The sequence below is a fragment of the Danio rerio genome, chromosome 20, assembly GCF_049306965.1.
Source record: "Danio rerio strain Tuebingen ecotype United States chromosome 20, GRCz12tu, whole genome shotgun sequence".
Classification (NCBI taxonomy): Eukaryota; Metazoa; Chordata; class Actinopteri; order Cypriniformes; family Danionidae; genus Danio; species Danio rerio.
Window position 1 is genome coordinate 12,960,408 of NC_133195.1, and position 18,667 is coordinate 12,979,074.

The following is an 18,667-nucleotide window of genomic DNA, read 5'->3' on the forward strand; positions in this document are numbered from 1 at the left end:
TTCGAAACTAAATATTTCACTTTTATTTTATTTATATTATAATTGTATTTAGCAAGCAATGTTTGTGTTTTGGTTGCAGCATATAGCGGACCTGGAGGCACATCGCCTCATCTTAAAGGTTATTCGTTATTTTGTTTATTTTGTAGATCACTAACAGACAAAAATTAAGATACAAATTGTGCAAAAATATTTTTCTTCCGACAAAAATATATGAACTGTATATTTATGTGCGTCCCCATCCGCTACACAACTGTGTAGAGTTTGTTTCGCTCCACGGGAAAAAAAGGATTTATAATTAATGCTCTGCAGGGCTATTCAATTGGCGGCCCGCGGGCCGAACCCGGCCCCCGAGGCTGTTTGTTCTGGCTTTCCAAATACTGTGACCAAGACATCGAAAATAAATTTACTTCAGTCGAAAAACGGCCGCTATAGTAATGAAGTGACGTGCGTCTGTTTAATACAGCGCGAGCTGCAGAGGCTGCACAGAGCGCGAGTCACCATAAGCGAGTGTTGCGGACAGCCGAATACATTTGGATATGTTTTTTTAGGAAATGCCTTTTGTACAATGCACTGATATCATTAATAGGGATGCAACGATTAGCTTATTTAACTTAACTGCGCTTTAATTCGTCAAAGTTAATTAATCGTAAAGGCTTCTCTAAGCCGCATTCTGTTGCACAGAAAAGTTATGACAAGTTGCCAACTGTTTAAATGGAAATATTTAGGTCTTTTATTATTTTTATTTAGTTTATTCTGTTTTTCTATACAATCCTGAAAAATTCACTAGCAAAAATAAATAATAAACAAAAAATGGGCGGTGATGACTGTAATAACCACATCACCACGGTTGAGATCTTATTATGGCGGTTATCGTCACACCCCTAAGTAGCACTTGAAATTTATAGTCCTCTGTCAGATGAAGGTGGTGGCCAAGTAAACTATTAAGTCCCTTCTTAAGAAGCGCAAAATCACTTTCCTTTCCAGTGGTGAAATTGATGAGCTTAGGTTTAGGTATTCCATATGAGGAAGCGATAGCCATTTCCATTATACTTGGAACTTGAACTGCTGGCTGTACAATTAGAATAGAATGGTGCTGCATATGACGGTTGCTGAGATATGGATTCTGGGGGTCTGTCAGGCAGATATCTCCCAGTTTATTGATCTGAATAGTGTACAGATCGCAGTGGAAGAGGCTCTAAGAAACGAGGCATCAAATAAAGAGTGTCCACATAATTAGTATTTACAGCATTGCTTGGCACAGTAGTCATAGAAGGTACATGAACCGATGGATTGCTGGGTGCAGCTCGGTACCAAGCGGCAACCTCCCGCTCTTCCTCAGGAAGCCAATACGGAAGTAACTAAAACTGCAATTCATCTGAAATTCCGCTAGTCCTGGCCGCTCCTGGCAAATTTCAATTGAGCCCACTGTTAGAATGGCCAACTTTACAGCAGAAAAAAGGGTGTTTACAGTAAATTAGCTACTGTACAAACATTCAGTACAAATAAGTAGGCCTAAATAAATAAATAAAGCAGTCTTTTAGCCTAAATATAGAGATGTTCAGTGTTTGCTATTTTGATAGAACTAAGACAGTTATTAAATAAGCTTTTTTATTTATGTTTTCAAGAAACGACTAAAAACTCAACTATTTAGTCTCCACTTCACTTCCTAATCTGCAATTGCCTCTCTGAATATCACACTAACTGTACCCAAAAAAAAAAAAAAAAAAAATACTAATACTACTAATACTTCTTAGACTTTACAGACCTGAAACTTGCCTATAGCACTTATTCATTGTTGCTCTTATAGTTGTGTAAATTGCTTCCTTGTCCTCATTTGTAAGTCGCTTTGGATAAAAGCGTCTGCTAAATGACTAAATGTAAATGTAAATGTTTTCATTTATGTTTTTATTAACATTTTTGTTGTTGATTATACTTTACTATCTCATTTTATATCTCAATTACTGTACATAATAATAAACAAATAATGAAAAATAATAATATTATAAAATAATATTATAAAAAATAAAAAATAATATATAAAATAATATATATAAAAAATTCTTTATTTAAAGAAATTGCAGCGAAACACTGAGAAATGGTCTGGCGCATAGTGTAAAGAGCTTAAGTTGAATGCTGCTTCATCAAAAGCATAAAAATAAATTGACCTACCTCAAGCACATCACTAAAGGTATAATAAACAATAAATTAAGTTCTGCAAATTAAACAAATTGAGTCGCACATGTTTATTTTTATATAATTTAGCTTTAGTTCAGTTTTTTTTTTTTTTTTAGAAACAACCATGTTCTCCTTTAAAATATAATTTTATTTTATTTTTCTACTTGTAGTGATGGCTCAGTATTTTTTGTATTTTAATTTCAATTTCAGTCACCTTGCGTGTGAAATAAGACTGTTTGAATAGGCCTACTGAAAGAAATAACAGCCATCGTTTAATTATTTTACTATCAAAATGTAGCCTAGTATATTTTATATAATCAACGTTTGATATAAAACTGCTGTGTGCTATATATTGAAGTGCTATATTTTTTATTAGTTAAAGTGCCCGCTCACTTTTGACAAGGTCTGTCCAAAAATATATTTCCGCCACTATAATACAAATACACTATTATTGTTTCATTATCATTGTTTATATTTCTGTTATGTACAGAGATTTTAAATATTGATTTTATTCCCCTCCAATAATTTTTAATTATCAGTGTAAATGGGACCTCAATACAGTTTAAAGCGAAGTTGTCTGGAAGGATGACGGGGACAGCATGTCTTTTGTTTTGGATCGCGTTGTGCATATTTGAAAATAACTGTCGGGTGAGGCTTTATGGCCACGTGGAAAAGTTGCTGCGCATGGAAACATACATTTTTATACGGCCCCATTTACACTACTACGAATTTGTTTTAAAATGCACAGGTTTTGCTACGGTTATGCCATCCGTCCTATGCCAAAGTTTTGGATTTTGTGTATCTATGTTTGTGAAAATAATTGAGAGTGGCAACATACCCCTTTCCCCATCTCATAACCAAATGCTTGTCTGTCAGGTGTTAATGGGCATCATTGTGCTTTAATGGAAAAAACACTGCATGGATTACAAGGGTTGCTACAGAAAATAATCTAACAACATCAATAATAATACTACTACTACTACTAATATTTCCTAGTGATGGATTGCAGATGGAAAGGCATCCGCTGCGTAAAACATATGCTGGATAAGTTGACGATTTATTCCGCTGTGGCGAACACAGATTAATGAAGGGACTAAGCCGAAAAGAAAATGAAGAAATGTATGAATGCATAATAAAATAAAAATAAGGTAATAATCTTTACACAAAGATGCCGCGCAAGCGGCCTTTTTATTATTATTTTACAGATGATAGGCTACATATCAATTGCCTCTGCCCACTTCCCCCACCTCAAACCTGAAAGTAGCAGAGAGAACACATTGATGCCTTAAAGTCTCAATAGGGTTATAGCCCATTTACAACTCAGGACAGTTCGAGTTTAGCGGAATAAAGAATGTCAAATCAGAATCACGCAGATAAAGCATCGTTATGGCATTTTACATTATAACTAATGTGGCTCAAGTAATAATTAAAACATTTCCCAGTGATGGGTTGCAGCTGGAAGGGCATCCACTGCATAAAACATATGCTGGATAAGTTGGCGGTTCATTCTGCTGTGGCGACCACAGATTAATAAAGGGACTAAGCTGTAAAGAAAATCTATGAATGAATGAATGATTGAATGAATGAATAATAATAATAATTAACATAAGGTAATAATCTTTACAAACAGATGCTGCACAAGCAGCCTTTTTTAATATTATTTCAGAGATGATACATTGGAATTGCTTCTGTCCACTTCCCCCACCTCAAACCTGAAAGTTGCAGAGAGAACTGTAGCCCATTTACATCTTAGGACAGAGGACAGTGCGAGTTTAGCGGAAAGAAGATTGAATGTCGCATCAGAATTACACAGATAAAGCACACCATTGCACCATCAAGAAACTATTAAAATGATGACAAGCGAAGCAAACAAATTACACATTACTGCACCGAATTAGCTACATTAAATGTCTATATACATAAGCCAATGTATTTTCATTCATTATATTCGTTTATTCAACCAACAGCAACACAATGTTCCCCTTCGGTTGGGGAACTTCAGTGCTATTAAGTGGATTTGATCTTTGTGAAAATCCACGAAATGGGAGGATTCGGTTCAGAAGCCGCTTGTCTGAAAGAGTATTGAACGGGCCAATGAATGCAATGAATTGGCAGCATAAGCTTGCACAGGTTATCTTCATTGCCAATTATCCCAGCATATAAGCACACCTGGAGCGAGCAAACGCCATCCTTTTCGCTTCAGAGACTTTCTGATCGAGTCGATGAGGGTTACTCCTGCTGTGACCAGCGATTCTAAGCGAACGAGAGCATTCTCAAGGTCCAGAGTGTGTACACGCGGCTGCAGATGGTTGAGCTGGGTTTCTCCCTTGCCTGGCGTTCTTTGGGTCCGGTCCTCCAGAGCGGTGCGTATAAAGTTGCAATCTTCACAGAAAGAGCAACACAGTCATGCAGCTCGTCCTTTTCAGGACGGCGCTCCGACTGTGCGTTTCTGGATGTGGTGGTTTCCTGTCCTCGGATGATGGGCACGGGCACTGCGTTACATGCCTGGGGGGTCCAGCATGTTAATGCGGTGCTCGCTGGCAGTTCATGTTGTCATTGCGATGCTATGACTGTTGCGCAGTAAAGATCGCGGCTAGCCTTTGCAAAGGGGCGAACCACCCCAGTTGTCCCCTGCTCTGCAGCGGGCACTCGGGCAGATCTGAGGGTTTCAGCGAGAGATAATCCGTCGCCCACGGGCCCGCAGACCTCCCGCTCCTCTAAGCGCTCCATCCAAGCTTCAGGCGGGGGAAGCGATCCGTCTAACAGATGGTAGCCCTTACGCCCGATGACACCGGAGACCAGACGTCCACCGCGGCATCGGAGGGTGGGCTTTCATTGTCCGATGATGATCCAGACCCGCTCGCCCCCTCCGGGCAGGTGAGCGCTGTCACTAGGGATCCTGAAACGGACATGTTAGCCGTGCTTTCCAGGGCTGCTTCGGCCGTGGTTTGGAGATGGTTTATCCACCAGCTCCGCGGCCGGACCGACTAGAGGGGCATTCCCTTCTTCCCGGAGGTGCACAGTAGGCTCACGTGATCTTTAAGAGCACTTTTCTCTGCTCGTGCTGCGTGTCCCTCCACCCTCACCACTTTTGACGGTGGAACAGCCAGGGGGTACGTGGCGGTCAATCCGCGCGGCGCCTCTTGTTGGCGGGGTCCGCCTCGTCTCCCATCCAAAGCCTGTAAGTTGGGGAGGACGATGTCCACATTAGTAATCCAGGAGTGCCACTCCTGGCTGTCATGCGCGAAGTCGACAAAGTCCGCTTTCTTGACTTCCCCATATCCCAAGCCATGTTCGGCGACACCGTCTGTGAATTCACCCAGGAATTCAAGGCGGTGAGAGAGCAGTTGATGGGTGATGTCTTATCGGCGGTCCCTAGCCCGCTCCGCCCGCCGTGCCATTCATACCTGCTCCTCGCCGAAGGCGCCCGCCTACAAGAGCTGCTCCGCCCCCGCACACGCCTCTGGCGAAGCGAGCACGTCGGGCACCTCGGAAGCAGGCAGCCCTCCCTGCCCAGAACGCCGCTAAGTCCGGCAACGGACCGCGAAGCGTCCCTGGGACAGGCCATCTGGAGAAGAGGGAACTTGCTCTTTCCCCGCTGGAGGGCGGGGCCCCATTTCCAACGGCACTTTTTACTGCCATGAAAACATCATGAAAGAGCACTTTTCCACCTCCCCGGATGAGACAGCCTGAAATCTGCCAGTCTGGGATGCTATGCTTTCTAGCTTGCAGATTCGGACTCGCGCGCTTCCCGGATGAGCACACCCACTCCGTGCTGCCCCACTGCTGGTACGTCAGCGATTGTAGCAATGAGTCCATTAGCGAGAGCTCTGCCTGCCTGGTTAGCGCGGGCCAGCTCTTCGCGTTGGCTCATACGCACAATCAGACTCGGCTATGCGATCCAGTTCGCGAAACGGCCCCCCAATTCACGGGTGTGTATTCACCATGGTCAGCCCCCTGTCCTCCCCTGTCTTGCGAGAGGAGATTGCTGTCCTCCTGGCAAAGGATGCAATCGAGCCGCTCCCTCCAGCCGATATGGAGAGCGGGTTTTACAGCCCACACTTCATCAAGCCCAAAAAGAGCGGTGGGTCACGGCCAATCCTAGATCCCCTGTCTGCACAAGCTGCCGTTCAGAATGCTCACGCAGAAGCGCATCCTCCGGGTTGGTCTGCAGCATTAGACCTGATGGACGGGTATATCCATGTCTCCACTCTTCCTCGCCACCGCCAGTTTCTGCGGTTTTCATTTGAAGGTAGAGCTTGGCAATACAAAGCCCTCCCCTTCGGGCTCTCTCTGTCTCCGCGGGTCCTCACCAAGCCCGCGGAGGGTGCCTTAGCACCCCTTCGGCTCGCGGGCATCTGCATACTCAATTTTCTTGACGACTGGCTGATTTTTGCCCTCTCTCGGAGCAATTGATTATGCACAGAGACAAAGTGCTTCGGCACAACCACCTGTTGGGGTTTCAGGTCAACCGAGAAAAGAGCAAACTCGCCCCCGTGCAGAGGATCTCTTCTCTCGGGCTGGAGCTGGACTCGGTCACCATGAGAGAGTCTCCGGAGAGCGCGCTCAGCTGATGCTGTACTGTCTGAGAGAGCTTGATAGTAAAATAGTGGTCCCACTGAAACTATTTCAGAGGCTCCTGGGGCATATGGCATCCGCAGCCGATTAATGCCGCTCTAATTACTCTATATGAGACCACTTCAGCACTGGCTTCACGATCAAGTCCCCAGACACGCATGGCACGCGCGCGCACACCGAGTCTTTGATACTGCGCTGTGTCGCCGCGCCCTCAGCCCTTGGAGCGACCCCTCGTTCCTACAGGCCTGGGTGTCTCTAGGACAGGCGTCCAGTCTTGTCGTTTCAACAAACGCTTCCAACACGGGCTAGGGGGCTGTGCGTTGTGGGCATGCGGCTGCGGACCTGTGAAAAGGTACCCAGTTGCATTGGCAAATCGCCTGGAGCTGTGTTCCTCGCTCTCCACCATTTTTTTCCGGTGCTGGAGCGGCAACACGTGCTGGTCAGGACGGACAGTACGGCGGCGGTGGCGTATATCAACCGTATGGGGGGTATGCGCTCTCGCCGCATGTCACAGCTCGCCCGCCGTCTGCTCCTCTGGAGTCATCCGCGGCTGAAATCGCTGCACGCCATTCATATTCAGGCAAGCTCAACCATGCAGATGCGCTCTCACGGCAGCCTTACGTCCTGGAGAATGGAGACTCCACCCCGAGTCTGTTCAGCTGATATGGGCGCGATTCGGGGAAGCCCAGATCGATCTGTTGCTTCCCCCGAGATCGCTCATTGCCAGTTGTTCTATCTCTGACCGAGTGCTCTCGGCACGGATGCACTGGCTTATAGCTGGCCTCAGGGCATGCGCAAATACGCGTTTCCCCCAGTGAGCCTGCTCGCGCAGTTACTGTGCAGAGTCATGGAGGATGAGGAACAGGTTGCTGGTTGCGCCCCTCTGGCTCAACCGGACCTGGATGTCAGAGCTCTCCTTCGCGATAGCCCTCCCCTGGCAGTTCCCTTCGAGAGAGCACCTACTCTCTCAGGGACAGGGCACCATCTGGCACCCTCGCCGATCTTTGGAGGTCCATAGACGCGAGGAAGACTTGGGTAACCTCCGACTGCGGTGGCTAATACCGTCACTCGGGCTAGAGCCCCCTCCCTCTCTCTCCCTCTCTCGCAGAGAAGATCCCCGTAAATTGCCAGATCAGTGTTGTGCTTTCTTTACGCCGAGTGAAGCTGGAGAGCAGGCTGTCGCCCTCCACACTCAAGGTTACGTGGCTGCCATCTCCGCTTTCATGACGCGCTGGCTGGCAGCACCGTGGGAACGCATAACCTCATCATCCGGTTCCTCAGGGGCGCTAAGCGAATTAATCCACCCCGCCCCCTCTCATGCCCTCTTAGGATCTCGCCCTCGCAGCCGAGGTGAGCCGCGTCCCCCGAGAGTGTGTGCGCACTCCACTCGGAGCTTCGCATCCTCTCGAGCGCGCGCATGCGCCGCCTCTCTAACAGACATCTGTAAAGCTGCGGGCTGGGTGACACCCAACACATTTGCAAAGTTTTACAATCTGCGAGTGGAGCCGGTTTCCTCAAGGGTATTAGGTAACCCTTGGTGATTGAGGAAACAATTCAGTAGGGTGTTGAAACACGCTTGCTGCGCCATTCTCCCTAACACGGAGGTACGTGCGCCTTTTTATCTGTCAATAAAGTTCCCCGTCAGGTGAGCCCTGCAGATTCCTCCGTGGCCCCCAGCACTGACTCAGCAGAGGAGTCACCTGCTGGCCCACTACATTGTTGGTCTGCCCGCTGGTCAGCCCGCGTTTTGTGTATAGGTGCCTTCTATGCGTGATCCCCACTAGGCGATCCCATATGCTTATTCCGCCACGGTTAAGTCCCCCCCTGGGCGGACCCGTGTCTTCCCTCTCCGCTAACCACTCTCTGCTATGCGTACTCCCCCTTTTTATGGCTAGTCCATATGTAAATTCTGCCATCTATCCACCCTTGGGTAACAGATGGCCTCCGCAGCGTCCTCCCTATCGGGATTGCACACTTCCCAACGTACTGTCGTATTTCCTAGAATTATCTAGATGCTCACGACTTCCCAAAAAATATATCTAAATCCGTAAGACTTCTGTTGAAGTAGGATAAATTAGGGCCAGGGACACGTTGGAGCAGGGCTGGACTGGGGCAAAAAAATCGGCCCTGGCATTTTGGGCCAGAGCGGCTCACTAAATTCAATCAAAATGCTATCTATTTATGCACGTCCAATATTTTTATCAACTCATATTCTATAAAACACAAAAGCCATATATGTGAAATAAATAAATAAGTACAAACTTTAATCTAAATTTAATTTCTGTTTACTGTCCATAAAGATATTTGTTGAGTTCTAAAAAATACACTATTCATTCATTGATTTTTCTTCGCATAAGTCCCTTATTTATCAGGGGTTGCCGCAGTGGAATGAACTGCCAACTATTCCAGCATGTTTTATGCAGCAGATGCCTTTCCAGCCACAACCCAATATTGGAAATCACCCATACACACACACACTCATACACTCCAGCCAATTTAGCTTATTCGATACACTATTCACTCAGCCTATATTCAATAATAAAGACAACAAAAACTGCCAGCTAATAATGCATGGGTAAATCTTCAGAGGGAACAGTGTTACATTTTAACCTCTTTCACCTCATCCTGCTTGCTGTTTCACTATCTAAACAATAAAGACATAATATAAGTAAAATTTGTTTCATTTTGATATTATGATTAACAGACACCAAACAGCCTCGTGTAGCTATATATTTATATGAGAATCATCTTCACTCTGCATATTTAAAACAAAACAGGGCTTAAATATAACTGTCTCCTTTCTTTTCCATTGAAAAGAATGAACTTTACCCTGTCTCTTTTGCAGAATATCAGTTTTAATAACCAATAATGGCCATTATAACAATATAACGTACATTAAATTTAAACGATAAAGGTAAGCAATCAGTCAATGTGCAGAATCAGTGTATGTAATATATATAAGCTTATCTTTGCACTCAGCCAAAACAGTTAACTGAGAACAAGTGATTCAAAACACATAAGAATTGTTAGATAGAGACAACAAGATGAATATAATATCACGTTTAACAACTATAGTGAGATGAGATCATCCAGCAGATGAACTGTCTGACATGCACTATATTCTCACCTGGGGTTTATGCTCACCCGCGGTGGTCTGAAACCCAGGGAAACCCACTGGCTGCAGCTCTTGGCAGAGTGTGTGGTCACGTGATTTACATTTTAGACGTGTACTAGAATGAACGGAGAACTTTTCAGAATCGCTAAATGAAACACCGGTGTATTTCCCGCGATTTCTCTGCGCCTCCCTTGCGTTTCTTCTCTCTGACTCTCGACTTTTTTGACAAATACACACAGACGACGCACGCTCACACGGAGTCCAAAATAGGAGTTTGTGATTGGGCCAGCCCAATGTCAATACCGAAAAGAGCCAATGGGCTGCAGAGTGTCACATGGGCCGGCCCGGTCTGTCTGTCCGGGAAAAAAGCATCTACTTTCAGAGAGTCACATATCACAGCAGCGTCAATCAATTAGGCAGAAAAAAACGATAGCCTGCTAAGCCATTTTTGGGTCGATCAGATCATAAGACGATCAAAAAGTACGTCGGCCCAACGGGAAAGTGCCCGGTCTGCCAGATGGCAAGTCCGCCCCTGCGTTGGAGGACCGCGCCTCCCATGATGTGGGTGCGTCACGCTTGCTTGACTATCCCCTCATCGGGGGCGTTGGTAAGGTGCAGTCATTATGGCGCTTTCCATAGTTCTCCGATTTCGTGGATTTTCACAAAGATCAAATCCACTTAATAGCACTGAAGTTCCCGAACCGAAGGGGAACGTTCGAGGTTACAGAAGTAACCCTTCATTCCCCGAGGTGTTTAGCTGTTTGAAAGTCTCTTCAGCTTAAAAGGATGGCGTTTGCTCGCTCCAGGTGTGCTTATATGCTGGGATAATTGGCAATGAAGCACACCTGTGCAAGCTTACGCTGCCAATTCATTGCATTCATTGGCCTGTTCAATACTCTTTCAGACAAGCGGCTTCTGAACCGAATCCTCCCATTTTGTGGATTTTCACAAAGATCAAATCCACTTAATAGCACTTCCGTTCCCCTCCTCGGGGAACGAAGGGTTACTTCTGTAACCTCGAATGATTCCGGTAATAACTCTGTCAAACGTATTATATAACATCCTATTTCAGTTGATGCCATCAAACATTCAGCCCAAATGCTCAGAAAGACTTGAAAAATATTTTTCCCTAGGCTATATGAAACTTAATAGATAAGTCCATTTTATTTTAGAAAATAATTAAGGGGTGGTGCAAATTCGGTTATAGTAAAAAAAACAACCTTTAAGTGTTTCAGAGCAAATCAATCAATACAATATATGTTGCTCTCCCGCCACAGCAATTCGCATTGGCTTTAGGAGAAAAAAAACATCATTTGACATAGCAGTGTTAAATATTTCAGAATGGCATATCTCCTCTATCTCATTCTACCCAAATGTGTGTGCGTATTGACATAACCTTTTTGCTGCAGATTTTTAGTCGTACAACAGAAATGCAGGCGTTGAGAAGCATTTAATAAAAGCGAATATATAGTTATAGAATTATAATTAAAAGCATTTAATTATAGTTTTCCACACTATAGGCTATGCCATGCAACAGGTAACAATTTTGCTTTTGACCTAGATATCCAGTCAACGCACCACACATCCTGGCATTATGGATATATTAGCTAAATATTATTATTAGTATTATTAGTATTATTAGTATTAATATTATTATTGTGCACATAAAGTGCTTTTTTAAATAAGCAGATTTTTTTCTTTCTCTGCATGCTGGTGCCGCGTGCCTCTTTCTCTGTACTGTACTCATACAGTAAAGTGTAAGAGCACGTTTATTACTAAGAAAACTAAAACAAAATTATATTTAAAATTAACACATCACATTACATAAGGTACACACACAGAACCGTCTATTTAGTTTTGTGAAAAGGCAAAGCTGAATATCTGTGGTTAAAGTGCCACCCAGCAGTCCAAAGCTGCTGGCGCACCAATTACCTCTGTCGCCACGGTATGAATGGCAGCAAAAGGAACACATTGAAGTAGTGACATCTGTACATTCCAAACACATTCTTCCACTCTACGTAGCCTTGTAGTCTCAGTACCAAGTCTATAGGGAGAAGTAGATAAGGTAGAAGTTCCATATTCCACATATGGATCAGACATAATCTCACTAACATGCCTATGCTGCAAATCATCTTGCAAAGTGGGTGAAACTAACTGCCATGGCTGGGAAGTCAGTACAAAGTCATCCAGATGTCCAGGAATTCTCAGAATCCTGCTAGGACGAAGACTCTGTTGATTTCCATTGAAATGTCTTGATGCTGCACAGTAAATCACAGTAAATCAAAATGAGAGTTCATCAGGGATTTTATACAATGAATATTATTTACGTTGCTGTTTATAAGGCTTGAAAAGAAAGTCTGCCAAGCAGTGTTTAGTTCCACATTAAAAGCATGAAGACTGTCTTTATAGATATTAAAATGGACTACTAGTTTTGTCATCCTCCACATACACTCAGCGTTTCTGCAGTCTTTTCATCATTTGAATTTCTGTAGATTTTCTCCGAAGTGCTTTCTGTCTGCCAGTCATCTTCTTTACTTTATTAGGTGCAATGTCATCTATCTTAACTTTAGAGTTAAACAAATCAAGTAGATAATCAACAGAGTCTGCAGATATGCTTGGTGCTAGCGATATGGCCTTCATAAACTGCTCACTAGTGTTTTCATTTACGCATCTCTTTCTGACAGAGACAGATCTGTCTTTAATAGCTGGATTGATCAATATATCAAAGAAAATACATAAATGATCAGATGCAAATTTTCAGTGCAACATCCTTAATATTAGTCGATGAAATGTGTAGTTATGAGTAGATCAAGAGAGTGCCCATGATTGTGTGTGGGTCCTTGAACCTGCTGAGTCAGATCAAAAATATTAAAAACAGTCAGCAGTTCTTTTGCAGCATTGAGTTCGGGGTTATCAATGTGAAAGATAAAATCTCCAGCGATCGTAAAATAGTCAAATTCAAAGGTTACTATTGATAACAGCTCTGCAAAATCACCAATAAAAGTTGGAGAATAATTTTTGTGGTCTGTAGATAATGATCAGTAAAATGCATGGAGCACCCTTTAGTGCTATACTCAAAAAATTCAAAAGACAAATAACTCTGCAAACACTCATAAATCAAAGTTTAGAGGAGCTGTTTCATTCAGAACTGCTGCGCTACAACTGTCATCTAGCCAAGTTCCATTCAAAAGCATAAAATATAGGCAATTTGTGTTGCTAAAATTGACTAAAAGTGACTTATTGTTAAGTGAATGGATGTTTAAAAGTGCTAACTTAACAGTTTTAGCCGTTTTCTCTACAGTAGTCTCAGGTTTACATTTAATTGACACTAGATTTGAATGATTTGCTATACGACCTGAAGAAATCTTTGGTTTTCTGTTACGTAATAAAACGCATATCTGGTTAGAGAAAGCTACAGGCACACTGGGTTCCTGTTTGTTCTGTAAAAATTTGATTAAGACACTGTTATCTAAGCAGGCACCCGAGACACATCAATAGCAGTTTTCAAGTTCACCAGTTGAAGTAGTGTTTTTTAAAACTTGAGGCCTCTCCTAGGTGTAGGGCAAGGTGGGCTTATAGATGGGTGTGAGGCCTGCTGATTTTTGGTTGCTAACTGGGAGCTAGCTGCAGTGCAGTGTTAAGAGTTTAGTTCCAGCAAACACCAGATCCTCCATCTTTTTTGAAAAATTCAAAAGAGGCGAGCAAGGTGACAATGAGAAAGTGTTTGGTGACAGAGGCTGTGGGTCTCTGGGGTTTCTGGCTGCTGAGATATGTTTACCCGGCTGTTTTCCTGTAGATCATCAATGAATGCTGAGACTTGATGCTGTTCAGATGAATCACAGTCTGCCTGTGTTGAGCTTAGTGTGCAGGGCTCAGACGGCAGTTTGTCCGTTGTCAGTGATCTGGATGCTGTCTTTGTAGGATGCGTCAGCCACAAGTACACTCAGGAGCTGATTTAAAGTCCTGTAGTCATTCGGACATTTTCTAGTTGTGTGTGTGCCATTTGGGTTGAGTTCAGTGGCATACACAGCTGATGGATGATGGAGGGAGAAATAGATGTGGTCCTTTAGCACTTTTGCACCAAGCTTGTTTGGATGAAGGCCGTCTGATGTAAACAGTTGTCTTTGGTTCCAGAAGATATTGAAGTTGTCAATGAAATTCTGTACTTTCCTGTTACATGTTTTCTTTCAGCCATACATTTAGGCCAAGAAGCCTTAAAAACACATTTGTCCCTCTTGCAGGGAGTGGTCCACTGATGAACGGTTGAATTTTCAATCTTTTTTACTGTTTCCAAGAGCTCACAGAAATCTGTCTTTAGCAGTTCTGTCTGCTCCTTCTAAAGATCATTCTTCCCCACATGGATGATAATCCGCAGAAACTGTTGCATGAGGGTATCAGTTAGTCATAGTAGCTCTGCTCCTAAAATTTTTAATTATTGAATCTCAAACAATCAATGTTCTTATCTCAGCTGTGATCATTTACATTTAGTCATTTAGCAGACGCTTTTATCCAAAGCGACTTACAAATTAGGACAAGGAAGCAATTTACATAACTATAAGAGCAACAATGAATAAGTGCTGTAGGCAAGTTTCAGGTGTGTAAAGTCTAAGAAGGAAAGCATCAGTAATTTTTTTTTGTAGTTGCATATTAGTAAGGAAAGTGGAGACTAAAATAGTTGAGTTTTTAGTCTATAGCTGGGTATCATCAGCATAGCAGTGGTAGGAGAATCCATCCATCTGGATGACTGATCCCAACGATGTTGTGTAGATGGAGAAGAGAAGTGGTCCACGAACAGAGCCCTGTGGTACCCCAGTGTTTAGAGGCTGTAGGTTGGACACATCTCCTTTCCAAGACACCCTGAATGACCTGTTAGAGAGGTAAGATCCGAACCACTGAATAACCGTGCCTGCAACAGCTAGTGACTCAAGCGTAGATAGTAGGATCTGGTGGTTTACAGTGTCAAAAGCAGCTGACAAATCCAGCAAGATGAGGATTGATGATTTGGAGTCTGCTTTAGCCAGTCTGAGATCCTCCACGACCGAGAGCAGGGCAGTCTCAGTTGAGTGGCCTTTCTTAAAGCCAGATTGCTAGTTGTCCAAGAGGTTGTTTTGAGTGAGAAAGTCTAGAACTTGATTGAACACTACTTTTTCCATAATCTTAGCCATGAATGGAAGCAGGGATACCGGTCTGTAGTTTTCAAGTAGCGTTTGATCGAGGTTGGGTTTCTATAACAGTGGGGTTACCCTAGCCTGTTTAAATGAAGTGGGGAATAAACCAAAGTCAAGAGATGTGTTGATTATGTGAGTCAGTGTTGGTATGACTGCAGGAGAAATGGCTTGAAATAGATGAGTGGGAATGGGATCAAGCGGACAGGTGGTTGCATGGCTAGATAGCACAAGTTTGGTCACCTCAGACTCAGAGAGCTGAGAAAAAGCAGTGAGCGTGTGTGGTGATGGTGGTGTATCTTGCCTGTTTGTAGTAGGTGCAGTAAATTGAGCACTGATTTTTGCCGTTTTGGTGTAAAAGAATGTAGCAAAGTCATCAGTAGTTTTTGTGGAGGATGCGGGTGGCGGAGGAGGCTAGAAGAGGGAGAAAAATGTTTTAAAAAGTAGGCAAGGATTGGTTGATTTTTTTGATGGAAGTATGACTGTTTTGCAGAAGTAACATCAGCCGAGAAAGAAGACAGAAGAGTTTGGTATGTTATGAGGTGTGCAGGATTTTTAGTTTTTTGCCAATTTCTTTCTGCAGCCCGAAGTTTTGAGCGATGCTCACGGAGAACATCAGAGAGCCAGGTTGCAGGAGGACTGGCACGGGCTGGCCTGGATGTAAGAGGACATAGTCTGTCTAGACATGATGCTAGTGTGGAGCAGAGTGTATCATTGGCACTGTTAGTATCCAGTGTAACAGTTTTGCAAGGTGGAGGAAGAGAGTCTGAAACAATGGTGGATAGTCTATTGGGTTTTTGCGAAAGGCAACTTGTGTAGGAGTGTGTGGTGGTTCAGGAGTAATGTGGATGTTGAGAGACAGAAGGAAATGATCTGATTTGTGTAGTGGAGTTACTAGTGTTTGGTCAGCGAAACAATGTCGAGTGTAAATAAGGTCCAGCTGATTACCTGATTTGTGAGTAGCAGAAGTAGGTGCTCTTTTGAGGTCAAAAGAGGCAAGCAGAGTCAGGAAGTCATTACCTTGTGGTCTGTCAATGTGGATGTTGAAGTCACCTAGCACCAACAAGGGAGTGTTATAATCAGAAAAAGATGAGAGAAGAACATCCAGTTCATCTAAGAAGTGACCTAATGTACCAGGTGGGCGGTAGATGACAGCCACATTTATGTAGAAGGGGTGGATAATGGTGACTGCGTAGAATTCAAAGGAGCTGATCTTTGTCAGGGACGGTCTCTGAGTAAATTTCCATGCTCTGGAAATCAGTAGTCCCGTCCCACCCAGGGAGAGAGAGAATTGTGAAATAGCAGATACTTGTATTGAACGAAGGTTGTGAGGATTACGCATAGAGCGTACCTTACATGCTTTGCGAGTGTTAGTAACAACAGGAATTAGTAAACACATGATGAAAGTGCAATACAAACAATAACTAGTGCAAGGATAAAGAAAAATAATAAAAAAGTACAGTACTCAAGTGCTTTGTCGGTGTCTTTGCTCGGTGGAGTCACGCAGGTAGAGTCGATGGTCTTTACACTCGTCTGTCTTCACACGAGGCAGTCTTTACACGAGGCTGTCACGACCGCTGCTGCGGTGAGAATAGCTGCTTATATACACCCCAGAGCACTAACTTAGCTGATTGAGTTCAGCTGGACACCCAGAGCACTAGCTAATTGGATTCAGCTGGACACACCTCGAGAGTCACAAAATCGTCACAAACAGCTGAAAAGCAGCTACACTACAGCTAGAACCATACACAGACACTGAAAGCAAGTCTAAATGTACTTACACATGGCTGGTCTCATTGCTAAAATGCTTCTAATAGGAGCAGAATGTCGCTGTCTTGTCGGCCTTGTGCCTCTGTTCCGTGCAGAATTAGCTGCTGAGTCATGTGATCTCTGTCTGATCACATTTTGGGGATTCTTCACCCATATTACTGAAAACTTCATATCTGTTCTGAACCTGTATTTGAGTCCGTGCTGTATTTGGGGTAAAGCACGCTAATGCAGCAGCGTATGACCTTTGTTATCTGACCCCACAAGTTTCATTCTCAACAGTTTCATTCTGTTTTTCTGTTCTCAAAACAGTAGCTGGAGTAGATTTATAGGACTCACCGGCTGTATGCTGTGAGATTCCACAATGAAGCGGTCCTGTGTTATCTGGGAGTTCTGGTTTGATCGCAAGCAACTTTTTTTTTCCAAGAACTGCAATCTTTTGTAGAAGTTTGTGGCAGTTTGTGCAGCTGGAAGATTCTAAATCAATATGATCCAGAGCCATTTTCACAGCCGTGTTTCCATCTCAGGAATGTAAGTAGCTGGTAGCGGGAGGATTGTTTAGACGATAATTCCACTCTTGTTGGTAAATTTGTATTTCAGAAAGTTTATAGATTCGATGTTGATCTTCAAGCTGTGTTGTTTGAGCACTGTGCTGATAGGCCCAAGTTAAAATTAGAGTATAAAATATAAAAGCAAGAGTGCAAGGAGCAGAGCAGTCGGCAAAGACGTCCGAACAGTAGCAAAGCAGGAAGGACAAAAGGGAATTGTTATTTAAATAATGTTGTTTGATTTTGTTAACAGAAGGAGGACAGAAATGAAGATACTCATCTTTCTGAAGAGGCAGAGCATCTGTTTAAAGAGCAGCGAAACGATGAAGACGAAGATCTTAAAACTGACCAACCGGAGACCAGCAGACATGAAGTACAGGTGACCAATGAGGTGCACCTTCAGTCCTCACTAGTACACGACACAGATCAGATCCCTGCTGTTGTTACTTGCACTTAACCACAGATGTAGTTTGCCATAAATCTGTGGTTTAAATACCAGTCTTTATTAATTATTACTGCACTTATTTCAAATCAGGTTCTGAAACAGATCTCATATGTCTTAATGTTTACTTCTGTCTTTGACTCCCTTTTTGCACTTAATGTGGACCAGTGAAAGAATATTGTATATACTTATTATGGTGCTAATGACGAGTCTAAAAAGGAATTTGTCAAGATATGCCACTATACACTAACAAGATTACACTAAAAAATGTTTTTATTTGACTCTGTACATGTATTTATGTATGTATTTATTTATTGTTATTATTAATAATACTGTAATGAAGTATTTAATGGATTTTTTACCGTTAATAAGTAGACACATACTTCAAACTGATTTTTCAGGGTTTTTTTTATTTAATATACTTTTAATGCTCAATATTTGTAATGCTATTGTTTTGTACTGAACAATTACTTGATTTTACAAAAATATAATTTTTTTTATTTACCATTTTGTGTTAAACATGAATAAAAAAACCTACAATATTGTATTTTAAGTATTACTTTTTATTAGACTGCATAACAATATTTAGATCTGAAATGTACTTGAATTCTGAATATTGTGCTTAATAATGCTTGAGCTTATTTCCTCAAAGTTCAGTGTATATTCTTAGCCCCTTTTCAACAACATCTTTACAATGATGATGTAGCCCCATGTTCAAGAAGCCATTTTACATTAAAGAGATTTTAATTATTTATATAACCAGGGTTTCATAACCCACTTACCCACGGGGAGGGGGCTCTAGCCCGAGTGACGGTATTAGCCACCGCAATTGAAGGTTACCTAAGTCTTCCTTGCATCTAAGGAACTCCAAAGATTG

The 18,667-nt window shown here is 42.9% G+C and overlaps 1 protein-coding gene across 3 annotated transcripts in view; it reads left to right on the forward strand.

Annotated features, from left to right (window-relative positions):
• zgc:153383 overlaps positions 1-18,337 on the forward strand; it is a 65,560-nt gene extending 47,223 nt beyond the window's left edge. For 2 of the 3 annotated variants that reach the window (XM_005168092.5, XM_073933232.1), the window contains one exon: positions 17,602-18,337. In XM_005168092.5, coding sequence (XP_005168149.1) covers positions 17,602-17,805 — 204 coding nt within the window. In that variant the 3' untranslated portion in view covers positions 17,806-18,337. Of the gene's footprint in view, positions 1-79; positions 1,704-17,601 lie in introns of those variants that run through there. The other variant, XM_005168094.6, reaches the window with a different exon arrangement.
• Positions 18,338-18,667: the final 330 nt, after the last annotated feature.